The sequence below is a fragment of the Euphorbia lathyris genome, chromosome 2, assembly GCF_963576675.1.
Source record: "Euphorbia lathyris chromosome 2, ddEupLath1.1, whole genome shotgun sequence".
NCBI classification, from domain to species: Eukaryota; Viridiplantae; Streptophyta; class Magnoliopsida; order Malpighiales; family Euphorbiaceae; genus Euphorbia; species Euphorbia lathyris.
In genome coordinates, this window is record NC_088911.1 from 62,225,954 (window position 1) to 62,241,819 (window position 15,866).

Genomic DNA, 15,866 nt, shown 5'->3' on the forward strand with positions numbered 1-15,866 from the left:
GAACAACTTCTTCATCTTTCTAGTGAACATAGCCATTTCCTCATCATCAGTTGACTCAGCTTCTGTGGAGTCAGCTTTCATCACTAGTGATTTCTGTTTCTTATCTTCAGATTTTTCTTTAGCTTCAAAGTTTTTCATAGAGATCTCATGGGTCAGCAAGGATCCGATCAGCTCATCATATTTGTAGGTAGTCAAGTTCTGAGCTTTTTCTACAGCTGTTTTCTTTGCTTGACAGCTCTTAGGCAGACTTCTCAGGATTTTATTCACCTGTTCCTCTTCAGTGAAGTTCTTTACAAGTCTTTTGAGCTCATTTATGATGTTTGTGAATCTTGAGTTCATTTCTGAGATGTCTTCGTTCTCGTTCATCTCGAACAGCTCGTAGAGTCTCATATGCTGATTGACTTTGGACTCCTTAACCTTACTTGTGCCTTCATAAGTCACTTCCAGCTTCTTCCAAATCTCCTGTGCTGACTCACAACCTGAAATCTTATTGTATTCTGCAGCATCTAAAGCACAGTGAAGCATATTTATAGCCGAAGCATTATTTTATAATTTTTTAGGTCATCCTCTGTCCACTCAGCTTCACTCTTAACAACTTTCTCATTGTTAACAGTTTTATATGGCATATGTGGACCTTGAACAATTGCAAGCCATGCACTCATGTTTGTGGCTTGAATAAAGTTTTTCATCCTATGCTTCCAGAATGTATAATTCGACCCAAAGAATAGGGGAGGCCTAGTAATTGATAATCCCTGAGGGAGTATATGTGTTGTTTGGTTTCCTGGTAGGAAACGAGTGCTATTCTCAGCCATTTATGGGGATCCGCTCAAGATAGTTATATCTTTGAGTAGTGAGCTTAGGCTCTGATACCCACTTGTTGGTCCCGTGTGATTAGTTCCAAGGGGGGGTTAGGAACTAATATAACTTTTTAATTAGTTATTTATGCTGACTTAACAGTTTTGGTAAGTTTGTCAACTCAGCTTTGGTCAGCTTGGCCGAATTTAGCGTAAAACAGATTTAGTCAGATATTGACTAGAACTGTTTTACTTGTAAGTTGAGAATTGACACTCACAGAGGTCAGCTTTTAACTTAGTATTCTAATTTACTCAGAGTCAGCTTAATCAGTTTAGATGCTGAGTAAATTTACCATACAACACACACACACACACACACACACACACACACACACACACATATATATATATATATATATATATATATATATATATATATATATATATATATATATATAGAGTTAGAGATTACTCAGTATCACTTATCCTAGTTCGGCCTCTCTGCCTACGTCTAGTCCCCAGAGTCCTCCGGGCTTTTAGAATCCAATACTGAGCTCTTTAAAGGTAGAGCACAAACCGTTTACAAGGCAGTTGAATATGCAAGAGTACCTTCCTCTATTCGTCTACTCAACTCTTACTGAATGCTATAACCGAACACCCAGATTTTCTCTACCACTAAGTACTCAACACCGAGCACTCTGCATACACTCTCAATATTACAATTGATAAGAACTTGTTCCCTTTCAAACAAAGAACACTTTAGATGATTACACACAATCAATCTAGCATTTACACAAAGAATGGTAGTTTGGTGTAAGATCTTTTTCTTGTTTCTGAGTGCTTTTGATTTGTATCTTTCTCACTTCTAATTTTTTTGTAAATCGGCAATGTTCCAAATGAAACCTTTGTCCCTTTTATAGTTGAAATGTAGGAACCAAATCATTTGAAATTGATTTGTCCGTTGAGTCCAAAACGGCTCTTTTAGGGGACAAAACTCTGGTCAGCTTCAGATGTGCAGGCCAATCCTGAATCCTGAATTCTTCAGACGTCAGGCTTGTCTTCTTCCTGCAGACTTTGTCTTTTTGCGGCAGTTCGTCTTTTAGCCACGGACAGTTGACCCATTCATCTTGGAATTTGGCTTTTGCGTAATTCCGAGATTTCCATTATTAGCGCAGAGGGTTGGCAGTCTTTGTCTTCTAGCCAACGGACTTTTCATGCTGTCCTGAAGATAACTCAGCTTGACTTCGTTATCCACTGCCTTTGATTGTTTGTCAGATTTCATACTGAGTTCTTTCTTACTCAGCTTCCAAGGCCAGCTTCGTTCTGTAAGACTTCATTCTGAAGCAGACATTTCTTCTTTTATGCTGAGTTCTGTTTTACTCAGCTTCTCAGATCATCTTCGTTCTCAGCCTGTTGTTCTGAAGATAACTTATCTTTTATGATACTGAGTTGCTCTTTACTCAGCTTATGCTGTGTCTTCATTCTGACTTTGTCCTGTCTTAATTTTATTTCCTTTTGCATTTATATTTATACTCAATATTTAACAAACGGATTAGTACAATTAAATCAAATCACTTAAATTTAATTGTCTTTTAATCATGGATGATTTTGTCAAATCAAAATCTTGTGGAAAGGTGTTTCAACAGACTAGATAGAATGCTATGCCAAACAAATGATGGATTTTGCCCAATTAACGCGCGTGTAAAATCAGTGGCTGGGTAATAGCGGGCTTTTAATACCCGTACTATAAGGGAATCCAGGTTTTGGATCAGTCGCCATGCTTACTTTGCAAGTAAGGCTTCATTAGAAGCTCGAATACGGCGGAAACCCAAGCCACCTTGACCCTTAGGTACACATAATCGTTCATACCTCATCCAATGAATACGAGAGCCCGTTCTACTGTCAGAATGCCACCAAAATTTATTTATCATTTTCTCAATCTCCTCACAGAACTGATCAGGAAGTAAGAACATACTCATCACATACGTCGGGATGGATTGAAGTATTGATTTGATAAGGACTTCTTTTCCGGCCCGTGAAATAAATTTTGCCATCCAATCATTAATTCGGTTTCGTATCCTACCTTTGAGAAAACCGAAAGTCAGCATTCTGTTTCGTCCCACAACAGTCGGTGCTCCCAAATAAAACCCAAGTTCCTAAACTTCTTGTATTCTTAATATCAATACAGACACATTTCGATCCAAGGTGCTAGTATTTGAGCTAAAGAAGAGAGCCGATTTATCAAAATTAATACACTGACCTGATGCTCATTCATAAGCCTAAAGACATTGATAATTTCCCATGGTCTCCCTCGCCGTAGTCCGAAAAAGTAGGTAACTGTCATCAGTGAAGAAAAGATGAGAGATATGTGGGGCCGAACGAGCCACTTGACATCCATGGATATCCCCTATACATTCGTTGGCATGTAATAAAGCATATAACCCCTCAGCGCATATCAGGAAAAGGAACGGACTGAGCGGGTCGCCTTGTCTAATTCCACGTGATGGTGTAATCAGGCCTATTTATCTTTCGTCCTGCAGGATCGTGTAGCTGATTGATTCCACACACATCTTCATCCAACCTATCCATTGATCATTAAACCCCCAGTCTACTAAGCATATCCCATAACAATTTCCACTTAACTCGATCATACGCCTTACTCATATCAAGCTTCAAGGCTGCAGTTCCATGTTTCCCTTGCCTTTAATTTTTTAGGTGATGAATAACCTCAAATGCGACCACCATATTGTCTGATATTAACCGTTCTTTTAGGAATGCACTCCGATTAATCGATATGATAGATGGGAGAATCTCTTTAAAGCGGTTAGCCATCATCTTAGAAACAATTTGGAAGAGCACATTACATAAAGCAATAGGCCAGAGATCAGTCACTTTCTTAGCATGCGCCTTTTTGGGTATGAGGACTATTATTGTATCATTTAGGTGTGGTGGAAACTGATGATGCTTGAGATATGCTAAGCAATCTGAAATCATATCTGCCCCAATGATACTCCAAAAGCGTTGGAAGAATGCTGGGTCGGGGTGAATGGAAAAACATGCAGCCTTAACTTCATCAGCTTCAAACGGTCTTGTTAGAAATTGATTCTGCTCCTCTGGGACCCGATGTTGTACATTGGATAAAATTACTGAGTCCTCACTGCATTGGCTTGTAAATATATTCTGAAAATAATCTTGGAGAATGTCCTCCAAACCATTACCCCAGCTACATGTTACACCCTCATCATCTTTCAATGCATTGACTGTATTATGTCATTTTTGGGATGAGGCATACACATGGAAGTATTTCGTATTGTTATCACCATCCTGGAGCCAATGGAGTTTAGCCCGTTGTTTCCAAAAGTCCTCCTGTTGTTGGATTACCTTCACATACCCATTTTTTTATTGTTTGAAATAATTCAAGTCTGATCTGATCTGTTCTACCCTTAAGTTCATCTGTTTATCATTGAAGTTGATTAATTTGGTGTTACAAATTTCCATTCAATGATCTGCTCCATTCCCGCAGGGCTGTAGTGCATCTCGCCAATTTGTTAGTACTGGATTGACCTGCACACATGTCCCAACCCGACCAAATTACTCTAAAACAGTTGTTGTCCCGCGTCCACAGGTTCTCAAATCGGAAGTGTTTCATACGAGGAGCCTGTATCCATGCTTTAAACTGCAATAACAAAGCCGAATGATCAGAACATATCGATGTTATGTTTTTCGGAATAGAACTGCCAAATGCTTCCTTCCATATCGAATTAGCCACCGCCCAATCGAGCCTTTTATCAATCCATCGGTGTGTCCCTCTACCTGCTTCCCAAGTATATGGATATCCTTTCATGCGCAAGCTAGTAAGGCCACAATCTTCTAACGCTGATTGAAACCTTTCTAAGAGCCAATAAGGTCGTGTCGCACCTCCACGCTTGTCTGATGCATCTGCTATATCATTGAAATCCCCTATACAACACGAAGCTTGGCCATTAGACGTAGATAATGATCGAAGAAGTTGCCATGAGTCTCTCCTACGACTCCGCTCCGGGTAGCCATAAAAACCAGTTAGCCTCCATGATTGAATGTTAGGAATAGTTACTTGAGCATTAATATAATTACAGGAGAACAATAGGATATTCACTGTAATGGTACTATGCGAGAGCAGTACAATTCCTCCACCATGTCTGTTACCATCAACCACATGAAAATTTTCAAAACCCAATTTCTTACACACAAGCAGAACCTTATCCTCTTTAATCATAGTTTCCATGAGAAATATAATTAAAGGCATGTGGACACGAACCAAGTCCCGAAGGACATTTACTGTTCGAGGGTTGCCCAATCCTCGACAGTTCCAACTTAGAAGACTCATAACGCCCGGCGAACCTGGGCCCCAGGTCTCGCCTCCTTCCTAATTTTCAGTTGACCAGGACAACTTGTTTCACATCCCATAAATTCATCCGACAATCGTGGACGTTTCGGGTCCAGTATGAGTATGTCGTTCAGGACTTTTGTTGATTGTGCTGAAGTTCGTGCAGTTGTAGGGGTAGTGGCCTTCTCAGTCTCATTTAGTGTATTTATTGTTAGTTGTAGGGGTAGTGTCCTTCTCAGTCTCATTTAGTGTATTTATTGTTACACCAATGCTAGCTGACGGAACTATAGCCTTATCAAACTTGGCCTCACGGAATTCCGGTTTTCTGGATTGATGCCCTAAGCCAGCTTCCAAATTTGCGTCCATTAGATGTTATTCCTCTGTCGAATAGGGTCGGACAACTCCATAGAAAAAGCAAAACTGAGGAAGTTGTTCATAACGAACATTCACCCACAACTAGTCACTACCACTTCGTTTAATTTTCTGTACCGTCTTCAAGGCTTTCCTGACATCAGTAGTAATTTTGATTTGTAGATAATTCCTTCGGAGGCCTGTAAAATTCTTAGGATATGATTCTATGAATCTCCATAGTTGATTGCCAATTACCTTGCATTCATGTTCCGTTTGAAATCCAATAGATAAATCCGATAATTTATCCCATATGATGAGGTCTGTTAAAGTTGGGTGAAGAGGTTGTTCCAAAATCTCAAGCTGTTTAATTATTAGAAGGTTTTGATTGAAGGGGGCCATCATTAATAACTCTTTTCATATCCAGTTCATGACAGAATTGGAATAGATATCTGCCATCCATATCCGTCTCAATGATAGTAACACCCTTAACCGACTGCCAGATTGCAGCAAGTGTTGTTTTCATTGATTCAAAGTGTGTTGGTTTTACAACAAGGAATTGTCCAACAATGAAGTAGGTTTGACGTTGATTATCTGTCTGAAATACTTTCTCACTTAATTCCAACCCATCTTCGTCGCTATTAAGGCATAGCCTGGCATAATCATCAGCTAATCCTTTGTCTTTGTCCATGATCAGCGGTTACAGCGTTTGAAATATGGGTTTTTTCGTGATTTTTATGCGATTAGGGATAATATAGAATTTAAAGATGTGTGAGGGTTTTGGTTATTCTGGGTTTGATTATGCAACTGTGTGTTGGGTGCGCAATGGGGTTTGGTAATTCTGGGTAAAAAACGAGAGATTAATAGGGGTTTACGATTTGAGTAAAACGAAGATTTGGGTTTTCTGGGTTTGCGATTTGGGTAAAACAGAGGATTAAGGTATGATAGGGGTTTACGGTTTGAGTAAAACGGTAGATTTGGGTAAAAAAGGAAGATTAAGGGGCTAGCGAAAGAAGTATGGATGGTTCTCCAGTTGTATCCGACGATTCAGACCTAAAACACTCCAATAGGAGAGACCAACCAATTTCAAAGTAGGATCAAATTTGATGAAGCGGAGGGAGCGAATTCAATTTCAGAATAGAGAGAGAGAAGGAACGGAAAAACTCTCAGCCATTTGCATTTCAGTAAAGCTATATGCTTGAAACAAAGAAACCCTAGCTAGAGAGCACAGGTAAGAGTATCGCATTCTAAATTGAACTTAATGTATGACTTGAATTGAATTGAATTTTGACATGGTTACTAATAAGTCAAATGGTAATTAGTTTTTTATTTTTTGACAACTTGCATTGTTGATTTTAAAAGCAGCAAAAGTGTCGTCGTCGTATAAAGAAAGTGCAGTTGTGAAGATAAGGGAAGGAGATAGAAACTCCAATCCAAGATGATGGATATGGCAGCCAAAACATTCCTTGGTCTCCCAACACCTTTATTATTGCATTCTAAATCCTCCCCCAATTTCAATGTCAATCTCAAAACCACCACTTCAACTTCAATAGACTCTGGCCTTCTCTTCCGTCAAAAGCTTCTCTACCTCTCTGCTCTCAATATCAATACCCAAAAGGCTCTCTCTCTAAACCCAAATCTCCGCTCCACTCCTCTCTCTTCTCTTCATTCCGTCCACCATTGCCTCTCTTCCATGGGTCTTACCCGTTCCTCTATCGGTCGTGTCCTTGATATGTATCCTATCCTTCTCACTTCTGATCCCTATCTCTGTCTCTACCCAATCTTCGATTTCCTACTCAATGAGGTTGGCATCCAATTTCCCGACATTGCCAACTCCATTTCTCGATGCCCTAGGCTATTAGTCTCCACTGTACCTGATCAATTGCGTCCTGCTCTCATCTTCCTCCGGAACCTCGGCTTTCTGTCTATCAATTCTCACACTGCCATGTTGCTTGTCTATAATGTTCAATATACTTTGATTGCTAAAATAGATTACTTGATCACTTTGGGCTTTCAACGTACTGAAGTTAAACAAATGGTCGTAAGGTCGCCGGGACTCTTGACGTTAAGCATTCACAATAATTTGGCACCAAAAGTAGATTACTTTCTCTTCCAAATGAAGGGTGATTTGGACGAATTGAAAAAATTTCCCCAGTATTTTTCATTCAGCTTGGAGCGGAAGATAAAGCCCAGGCATAGAATGTTGGCCAATTATGGCTTTAAACTTCCACTCTCGGAAATGTTGAAGGTTAGTGATGGAGAATTCAGTTCAAGACTGATTGAAATGCGGCTAATGATACCTAGGTCGAAATTTAATCTGTAAGTTGCTTCGCTGTATAGATCTTTGTATGTTAATGTTTATGTCCTTTTCTTATTATTTTAGGTGAATACTGTTTAAACTCTGATCTGATGTACATCGATAAAGAGGTCAAAATTCACACTATTAAATTGTAAGATGAGCCTTATCTTGTTAATTTTTTGAATGTACCGGGTGGCAGAGCTTGAACTTTCATAACGATAATATTAAAAAGATGATTATCTTGATGTGGTTTAGTCCCAGATTCAAAAGTGGTTATTCATCAAATAGTTTGTCTGGTAACCTGGGATTGAAAGGCTGAATTGTGACTACTAGATTATCTTTATTGTTTGTCAATTTCTGCTATTAAAAGCTCTATTGCAGATATATATGGAGGGGAACAACTTTTTCTTTCACATGCTGATGTAAAACTTATTTTAGTAGTTATACAAATTTGCACTCCCATACTGCAATTTGATATAGTAGTTTCCCCAGTAACGCATGCAAATTATGAAAGGCCACTTATGATATCAATCAACCCCAATGTACAGCAGGATGAAGGAAATCCTCAAGTGGGGATTTTGTTTTCCAGGCGTTTAGGGATATGGATATGCTAATATTTCATAAGATAAAGCAGTTCATGATGTACATTGACTCCAAGATTTAAGATCTCTAAAGTGTGGTATATTTAGAATTTGAAGTGAATTGATTTTGCTTAGGCAACCAGTTATGGGCAAAATTATTTTTGTATCATGGGCATTTTGTTTTGGAGTTGTTCAAAGATGTCTTTTTGTTATCCAACCTAATCTATGTTGTTGTTATTCTTCTGTTTACTACTATCTGAAATATGTATAAGTGCATAGGTTGTTTCCCTTTGGTGGTAGTAAAACATTTTTGAATATATGATGTATGATTCTGAGAGTCTGCAATCTTGAGGTTTGTAAGTTGGAAAATTGGGTCTCTAACCGTAGAAGCATTAGAGATGGTGGATACTATGAGGAGACATGCTGATGCCTCCAGGATACAAAGTGAACAAGTAAGAATGGAAGGATGGGAAATATTAGATGATTAGTTATGGTACACAGGTTAGAAGAAGAGTAGGAATAGTGGTAGTACTTGGTTCATGGTTTAGAGATTATAAATGTGATTAGTTATGGATAGCCAAGGACTTCAAAAAAGCAAATTGTTTGCCAAGTTTTGTTACTTAGAAGACAGCGAATGATATGTGGAACATCTGTTGGGTTGGGTTGGGTTCTGAGGTAAAAGAGAAGTAAAGATCTTAATCAAATTGGGGGTGTATGAATGATAAATATATTAGGGAGAGATTGTTAAGCTCTTTAGTGGAAGTCATTCGAGTAGTTTTGAAGTTCTGTAATTGTTCACAGTGGAGAAAGAGTAGACTTGTCTCTATATTCAATTCTACTAGAGGAGTTGAAGAAGGTCAACTATGGAAAAGTTGAGACAACCAGCAAAGGATCTAATATGATTTTTATTAACGTTAAGTGATAAAAATAAGATAATTGGAAATTGTTATGATATGTTGGCTAGAGATAAAGGAATCTTGCTTTTTGTCATCTCTATCTCACTCTATTTATTCCATGTACCAAACACCCTCTCAAGTTGAGTAGAACAAAGATTAGAGTCGGAAATAGTAGGAAGATGCTCAATTATCTATTTATAAACTAGTTAGGATCTTATCTATTATTCACATGAGATTTTGAAGAGAAGATTAAAGCATGATGGTTGAAATGGAGAGGCCGTGTTACAAAATAGAGATATGCCTATATATAAAATTGAAAGAAAAATCAATTGATCCGGAAGTTTCTATTTTGCATTTTCGGTTTAATGTTTTATTATTGAGTTAGTTTATGTACTGGGTACTCAGCAATCAAAATATATCACATCCTTTTGGCTCTTGCATTATCTTCTTCTTCTCAATGCTCTATCATTCTTCTGAGTATTTTAGTTATCATGGTATTAGAGCTCAAAATGTGCCAAGAGGAATGAGAGCCATGATTTTTCCTATGTATTTCTCATTTCTATCTCTTCTTTCTTCCTCTCATTTTTCGTTCCAAACCCGTTTCTCCATATCTAAATTTTCTTCCGCTGCAATGGCAAATTCCAGAACATATTTCAAGCTCTTACATCCATTTGATGGAGCTTATTTGATCCAAGTAGAAAAACTTCAAGGATATTCAGATTACATGTCTTGGAGGAGAACAATGAAGATTCATCTCTCTTCAAAACGAAAACATGGGTTCATGACAGGAGCAGTAACAAAATTTACATACGATGATATGAACGTTGAAATGTGGAAAACTTGCAATAACGTGGTTCTTGAACTACATATAATGGTTCCTCTACTATAAACAAATCTATACTGTTTATGACATCTGCTAGGGAAATTTGACTGAATCTAGGGAAAAAAAATTTCTCTTACAAATGGGTTTAGAAAATACAAATTGTGTAAGGAATTTTTGAAGGAAAAAAAATTTCTCTGTCTAAAAAATGAATATTACACTACTATGAAATCATTGTGGGAAGTTGGATTCATTAATTTGTTACCTCAAGTATCTGCTCCATTAGTTGAAGTGAAAGCTTTGGTAGATGCTATTACACTACGCCGATAAGCCCTTGAACCGTCATCTTGTAAGAAATAAAACTGTTACGGGGCTCGCTGCCGTCTGATGGACCTCCAGACGACGGTTGACTTTTGTCATGTGAAGGAATCTCACATGACATAAGTCTATTAGTACGCTGTCATATTACTCGTGTTACGATGACAATTTATTTATTATTACCGTCACCTATATGGGCATTGAATGACATCCTACTAATTAAAAACGTCAATATATATTTGGGAAATTTGCATATTGGTAATCGCGATGACAGTTTGAATAATAATTTCTGTCGTTGTAGCTTGTTTCAGATGGCATAGGTCTTAATCAATTATGTTAATGAATTAGTTTTTAGATATTTGTTTCCTTTTGTGTCTTCCTATTGTTGTTTAGCTGACATTTTTTTAATTAAATGCGACTCTTTGCTTTCTTCTTCGAAAGAGTTTTTGATTTTTACCTAAATAATGAACTTAACATACTCAATGAACATGGAATTTTGTATATCAATGTTTTTAAATTAATTGAAAACTAATGCTCATAATCGACTTACATGAGTTCAAATAAATTTCTTAATGTATTATAAAAAATAAAAGAAATACATATCCAATACGAACAACAAAAGGTCAGACTTGATATCTCAGTCATATCGAAAAAGCAAGTTCTTGAGTAATCCCTAAATCTTGATATCTGCATAACCAAAAGCAGGTCATTAATCACAGAACATCATTTCAATAACCCTAAACCCATTTACCATTTCCCTTTCAACGACCTTTCACTTACCCACCTCAACCAGTATAAATATAGTGCCCCTCACTCTTCAAGTTTTACCACATTCTGTAAAAAGTTCAGACTAAGAAAACTTACACTAAAATGACTTCCATTAGACGTATACAAAGAATGATCTTTTTGGATCTCTGCAAACTATTCTAGAAGGCACCGAGGTGGCTTATCACCATCCAAGATATCACTATTCATATTTTCTTCTTTCTTCCTGATTTCATCTTTCTTCCTGTAATGATTCTTCTTCGCTTTGATGCTAGCAGATCCTATGGGTGCAAACTTATTACTCTGGGGATTCATGATAAAAGGCCCCAATACGCCCCCTATGAAGGGAGTGTATTTGAAATCCGCATCTGCTACCCTTTGGAGTTCCCAGCTAGACCTCCAATAATAATTACTCATATCTCATTAAGATAGTATATACGACATGATATTGCATATACATTGTCTAAATTATTTTCCTATTCTTAATTTTATTTCAGGACTAGGATTTATCATCCTAATGTAGCTCCTTAGGGAATGATTTCTCTTCCCCGCCTCCTTTCTCGCCCTGCCTATCCCACTGCCACAGTTAGATTTGCCACAATTTCTCTATTTCTTTGATACACAATTATCCATGTTTGGGGTCTAATTTATCTATGCATTTTCTAGCTGTTGTGGCATATTTATGCATTGTTGATAGAGCCCCTCATTGAGAAGCCATTTCTTGGGCAAGAACAAGTTTCTGATGGAGAGCATTCAAGGGGCATGATGTGTAAGAGGGAGAGCACTAAGCAGTTCCACAACTTGGAAACCCAAGGGAACATGCTAATCGGTTCATTATCTAACTTGTGCATATATGCCGTATACTGTAATGAACAACTTATTCCTATAAGAGCATGATAATCAGCTTATATGTATATTCAAGTCACACGGGAAGACATCTAATCAGTTCATGGTAATCAGTTCATATGTATATTCAAGTCAAACTAGAAGACATCTAACAACACTAAGCTTATTGATAGATATGCTACCTTACAAACAAATAAATAAGCTCAATCAATTCATTCCTATTTATTTGTGCATATACGTCAAGCAAACATACAAGCTGAATCGGTTCATAATGAACATCAACCAATTTGTAACATGAAGCATCTGTAACAACTTCACTGACCCTTTACTACATGCTTCATACACATATTCAATGAACATCAACAAATTTGTAAAAGAGTAATGATTAGAACTTCACTGACCCTTTAGTACATGGTTCATATACATACTCAATGAACATATAAAGTATAAAAGCATGACCAATCCGTTCATACATATTCAACCATAAACAGAACATCAACCAAAAGAACATGAAGCAAGTTCACAACCCTTTACTACATGCTTCATACAAATACTGAATGAACATATAAAGACAAATAAAAAAGAAAACATAGATAAGGTAGCGAGAGGTGTGGAACAACACAATTTAAAATAAAATAACTACTACATATGAAAATTCGAATAATTACCTTCATAAATATAATTATTTCTTCAATGGGACATATCAGTCTAAACTCTTCCAATTCTTGAAGAAAATGCTATTACTACAGTTTATCAATGAAATCTGCTCCTAAATAAATATGAACTCTTAATGAAATAAGAATAAAATTATAAGATTAAGAACAAAGCTAATACAACAACAACAACAACAACAACAACAACAAAGCCTTAATCCCGAAATGATTCGGGGTCGGCTAACATGAACCATCATATAAAACCGTGAAATCAAGTCGTGTCAGCGACACAAATTCGCTCCCTCCACTCCGTCCTATCCGCTACCATATTTTCCTCAATTCCCAGTAAACTCATATCACTCTCGATCACCCTCCTCCAAGTTTGCTTAGGTCTTCCCCTACCCATCACCACTACATCCCTTTGTCACTCTTCGGTTCTCCTAACCGGCGCATCAAGCGCTCTACGTCTCATATGGCCAAACCACCTTAGTCGGTTTTCTCTCATTTTATTCTCAATAGATGTGACCCCTACTTTTGTCCTAATTATTTCATTACTCACCCGATCCTTTCTCGTATGACCACACATCCATCTCAACATACGCATCTCCGCCACCGACATCTTATGGATGTGGCAATGTTTCACTGCCCAACACTCCGTACCATATAACAATGCTGGTCTAATTGCCGTTCGATAGAATTTTCCCTTCAATCTATTAGGCATGCCGGGGTCACAAAGGAAACTCGTAGCACTCTTCCACTTCGACCAACCAGCTTTAATCCTATGAGCAACATCTCCATCTACTTCTCCATCCGTTTGGATAATAGATCCTAAATACCAGAAGCAATCTGAGGCCCGAACAACTCTCCCATCTAGGGTGATTGTCCCTGCCTCCCTACTCCTATGGCCGCTAAACTTACACTCCAAATATTCTGTCATACTTCGGCTCAACTTAAAGCCTCTAGATTCTAGAGTTTGTCTCCATAGTTCCAACTTCCTCTCCACTCCTTCTTTCGTCTCATCAACCAACACAATATCATCTGCAAACAGCATGCACCATGGTATACCATCTTGAAGTGAACTTGTTAGTTCATCCATAACGATGGCAAAAAGAAATGGGCTTAGTGCGGAACCTTGATGCACTCCAATCGTAATAGGGAACTCTTCAGTCTTCCCAACAGTAATACGTACACTCGTGCATGCTTCCTCATACATGTCCTTTATGATGTCAATATATTTCCGCAAAATGCCTTTCCTTATCAAGGCCCACCAAAGTACTTCCCTTGGTACCTTATCATATGCTTTCTCCAAGTCAATGAAAACCATATGCAAGTCTTTCTTCTTATTTCGATAGTGCTCCATTAATTCTCTCATTAGATGGATGGCTTCCATAGTTGATCTTCCCGATATAAAGCCAAACTGGTTTTCCGAGATCTTCACCGTCCTCCTTAGCCTTTGTTCGATCACTCGCTCCCAAAGTTTCATAGTGTGACTCATTAATTTGATTCCCCGATAGTTGGCACAATCTTGGACATCGCCTTTGTTCTTATACAAAGGGATTAAGATACTTTTCCTCCATTCTGATGGCATCTTATTGTTTCTCCAAATTTTGTTGAACAAAGCTAATACATAATCAAAATTAATGGTTGATGAGGTTTGTGACTTTCAGCGGTCACTGAATATTATGATGGAATACTATATATCATGCTTTATATATAGGTTTATTTGTGACTTTTGGATTTCATTCGCTTTGTGTTTTTTTCATCTTCCTGCAACTCCCACTTTCTTTTATTACTTTAATTAATAAGCTGGTAATTGATAATAAATAATGTGTTAATATAGTACTCATGATATAGAGATAATTTTTCCCGATTTAACTTGTCCATGTCTAACCCCAATTAAACCTAACAATTGAGTTTATATAAAGCTGAAAATCCAAATTTTAGTTAGAGTTAACAATCGAAACAACCTATACTAAAAAAGAAGGGTTAATATACATATTTACCCCTGTATTATTACGGAAAAACAGATATGCCCATATATCAAATAAATCCACAAAACTATCCCTAAATTTTCTACAAACCTACAATTATACCCTAATCTAACAGACATGTGATGTAGCATAAACGGTAGAGTTCTAAATGAATAATTTAATTTTTATTTATTTTCTTATCCAATCAATGTATTACACATCACTCTTTCACCATCTTCTCTCCCTACCTCTCTCATCACATTCTTCTTCACAAAATCACTCTTCTTTTCCTGTTATGATCTTTCAAGATTTCAAGGTTTCCCTTTATGTTTGTCTGTTGATTCTTATTGTCTTGGGTTTCTCAGAGCACATGACGACATCGTCGTTTCGAGCTACGGACGCTGCGGCGCTGAAAGAAACGAAGATCCAATTAAGAAGCTTTAGTGGGTTGAGGTGTTTGAATTCGCTTGCTTTAACCAGACATGCGAATGTGTTTTCTTCTCCTTCCTTGTAGTCTGCTTCCATTGATATTGGATTTGATGTTGTCTATCTATTTGACTGGAAATGGTGTTATTTAATCAATGAGAAATCTCAGTTTCATTAGCAATCAAATAAACTACACTGCAACTGTTAATTCCTTAATCGATTCGATTGATTCATATTTAATCACTGGTTTTGAATATGTTGGATTCATTCATTATAGAGTAATTGTTTTTGCTTTTGGGATCCAGATAATGGATTACATTGTTGGGTAGGAAGAATGCTGTCCCACATTTGTGAATTTTTTTTTGGGTTAAGGTGCAAAAATACCCCTAACGTTTTGGGTCAGGAGCAATTTTACCCTTAACGTCTAAAATGGTGCAATTTTACCCCTAACGTTGGAAGCCAAGAGCAATTTTACCCCTAACGTTGATAAATTGGATCAATTTCATGCACTATTATAAAACACATATATTTTTGTTCATTATTCTGCCCCAATTGCATAATAATTCATTCTAAAAAAAGGATTTCATGTTTTTTATAATCTAATAATAGAATTTGAGATTAATATTTATAAATTCGGTGGATTTTTTGATTTTTTTTGTCTAATCCGTACAAAAAGACAGTATATTTTTTTATTTTTTTTCACATCCCAACGAATGTTTGTGATTTGTTACTGATAAAAATGACATACATATGAAGTGTAGATAACAAGATTCATGACCGAGAA

The 15,866-nt window shown here is 37.2% G+C and overlaps 1 protein-coding gene across 2 annotated transcripts; it reads left to right on the forward strand.

Annotated features, from left to right (window-relative positions):
• Window positions 1-6,544: 6,544 nt before the first annotated feature.
• Window positions 6,545-7,982, forward strand: LOC136218439 (transcription termination factor MTEF1, chloroplastic). 2 transcript variants are annotated; one of them, XM_066005302.1, is made up of 2 exons: window positions 6,545-6,739; window positions 6,871-7,982. In XM_066005302.1, exon 2 carries the CDS (start codon window positions 6,947-6,949, stop codon window positions 7,829-7,831), a length of 885 nt encoding a protein of 294 aa, XP_065861374.1. In that variant the 5' UTR covers window positions 6,545-6,739; window positions 6,871-6,946; the 3' UTR covers window positions 7,832-7,982. The 2 variants fall into 2 exon arrangements, with proteins under 2 accessions (XP_065861374.1, XP_065861373.1); XM_066005301.1 differs by having other exon boundaries at window positions 6,874-7,982.
• Window positions 7,983-15,866: the final 7,884 nt, after the last annotated feature.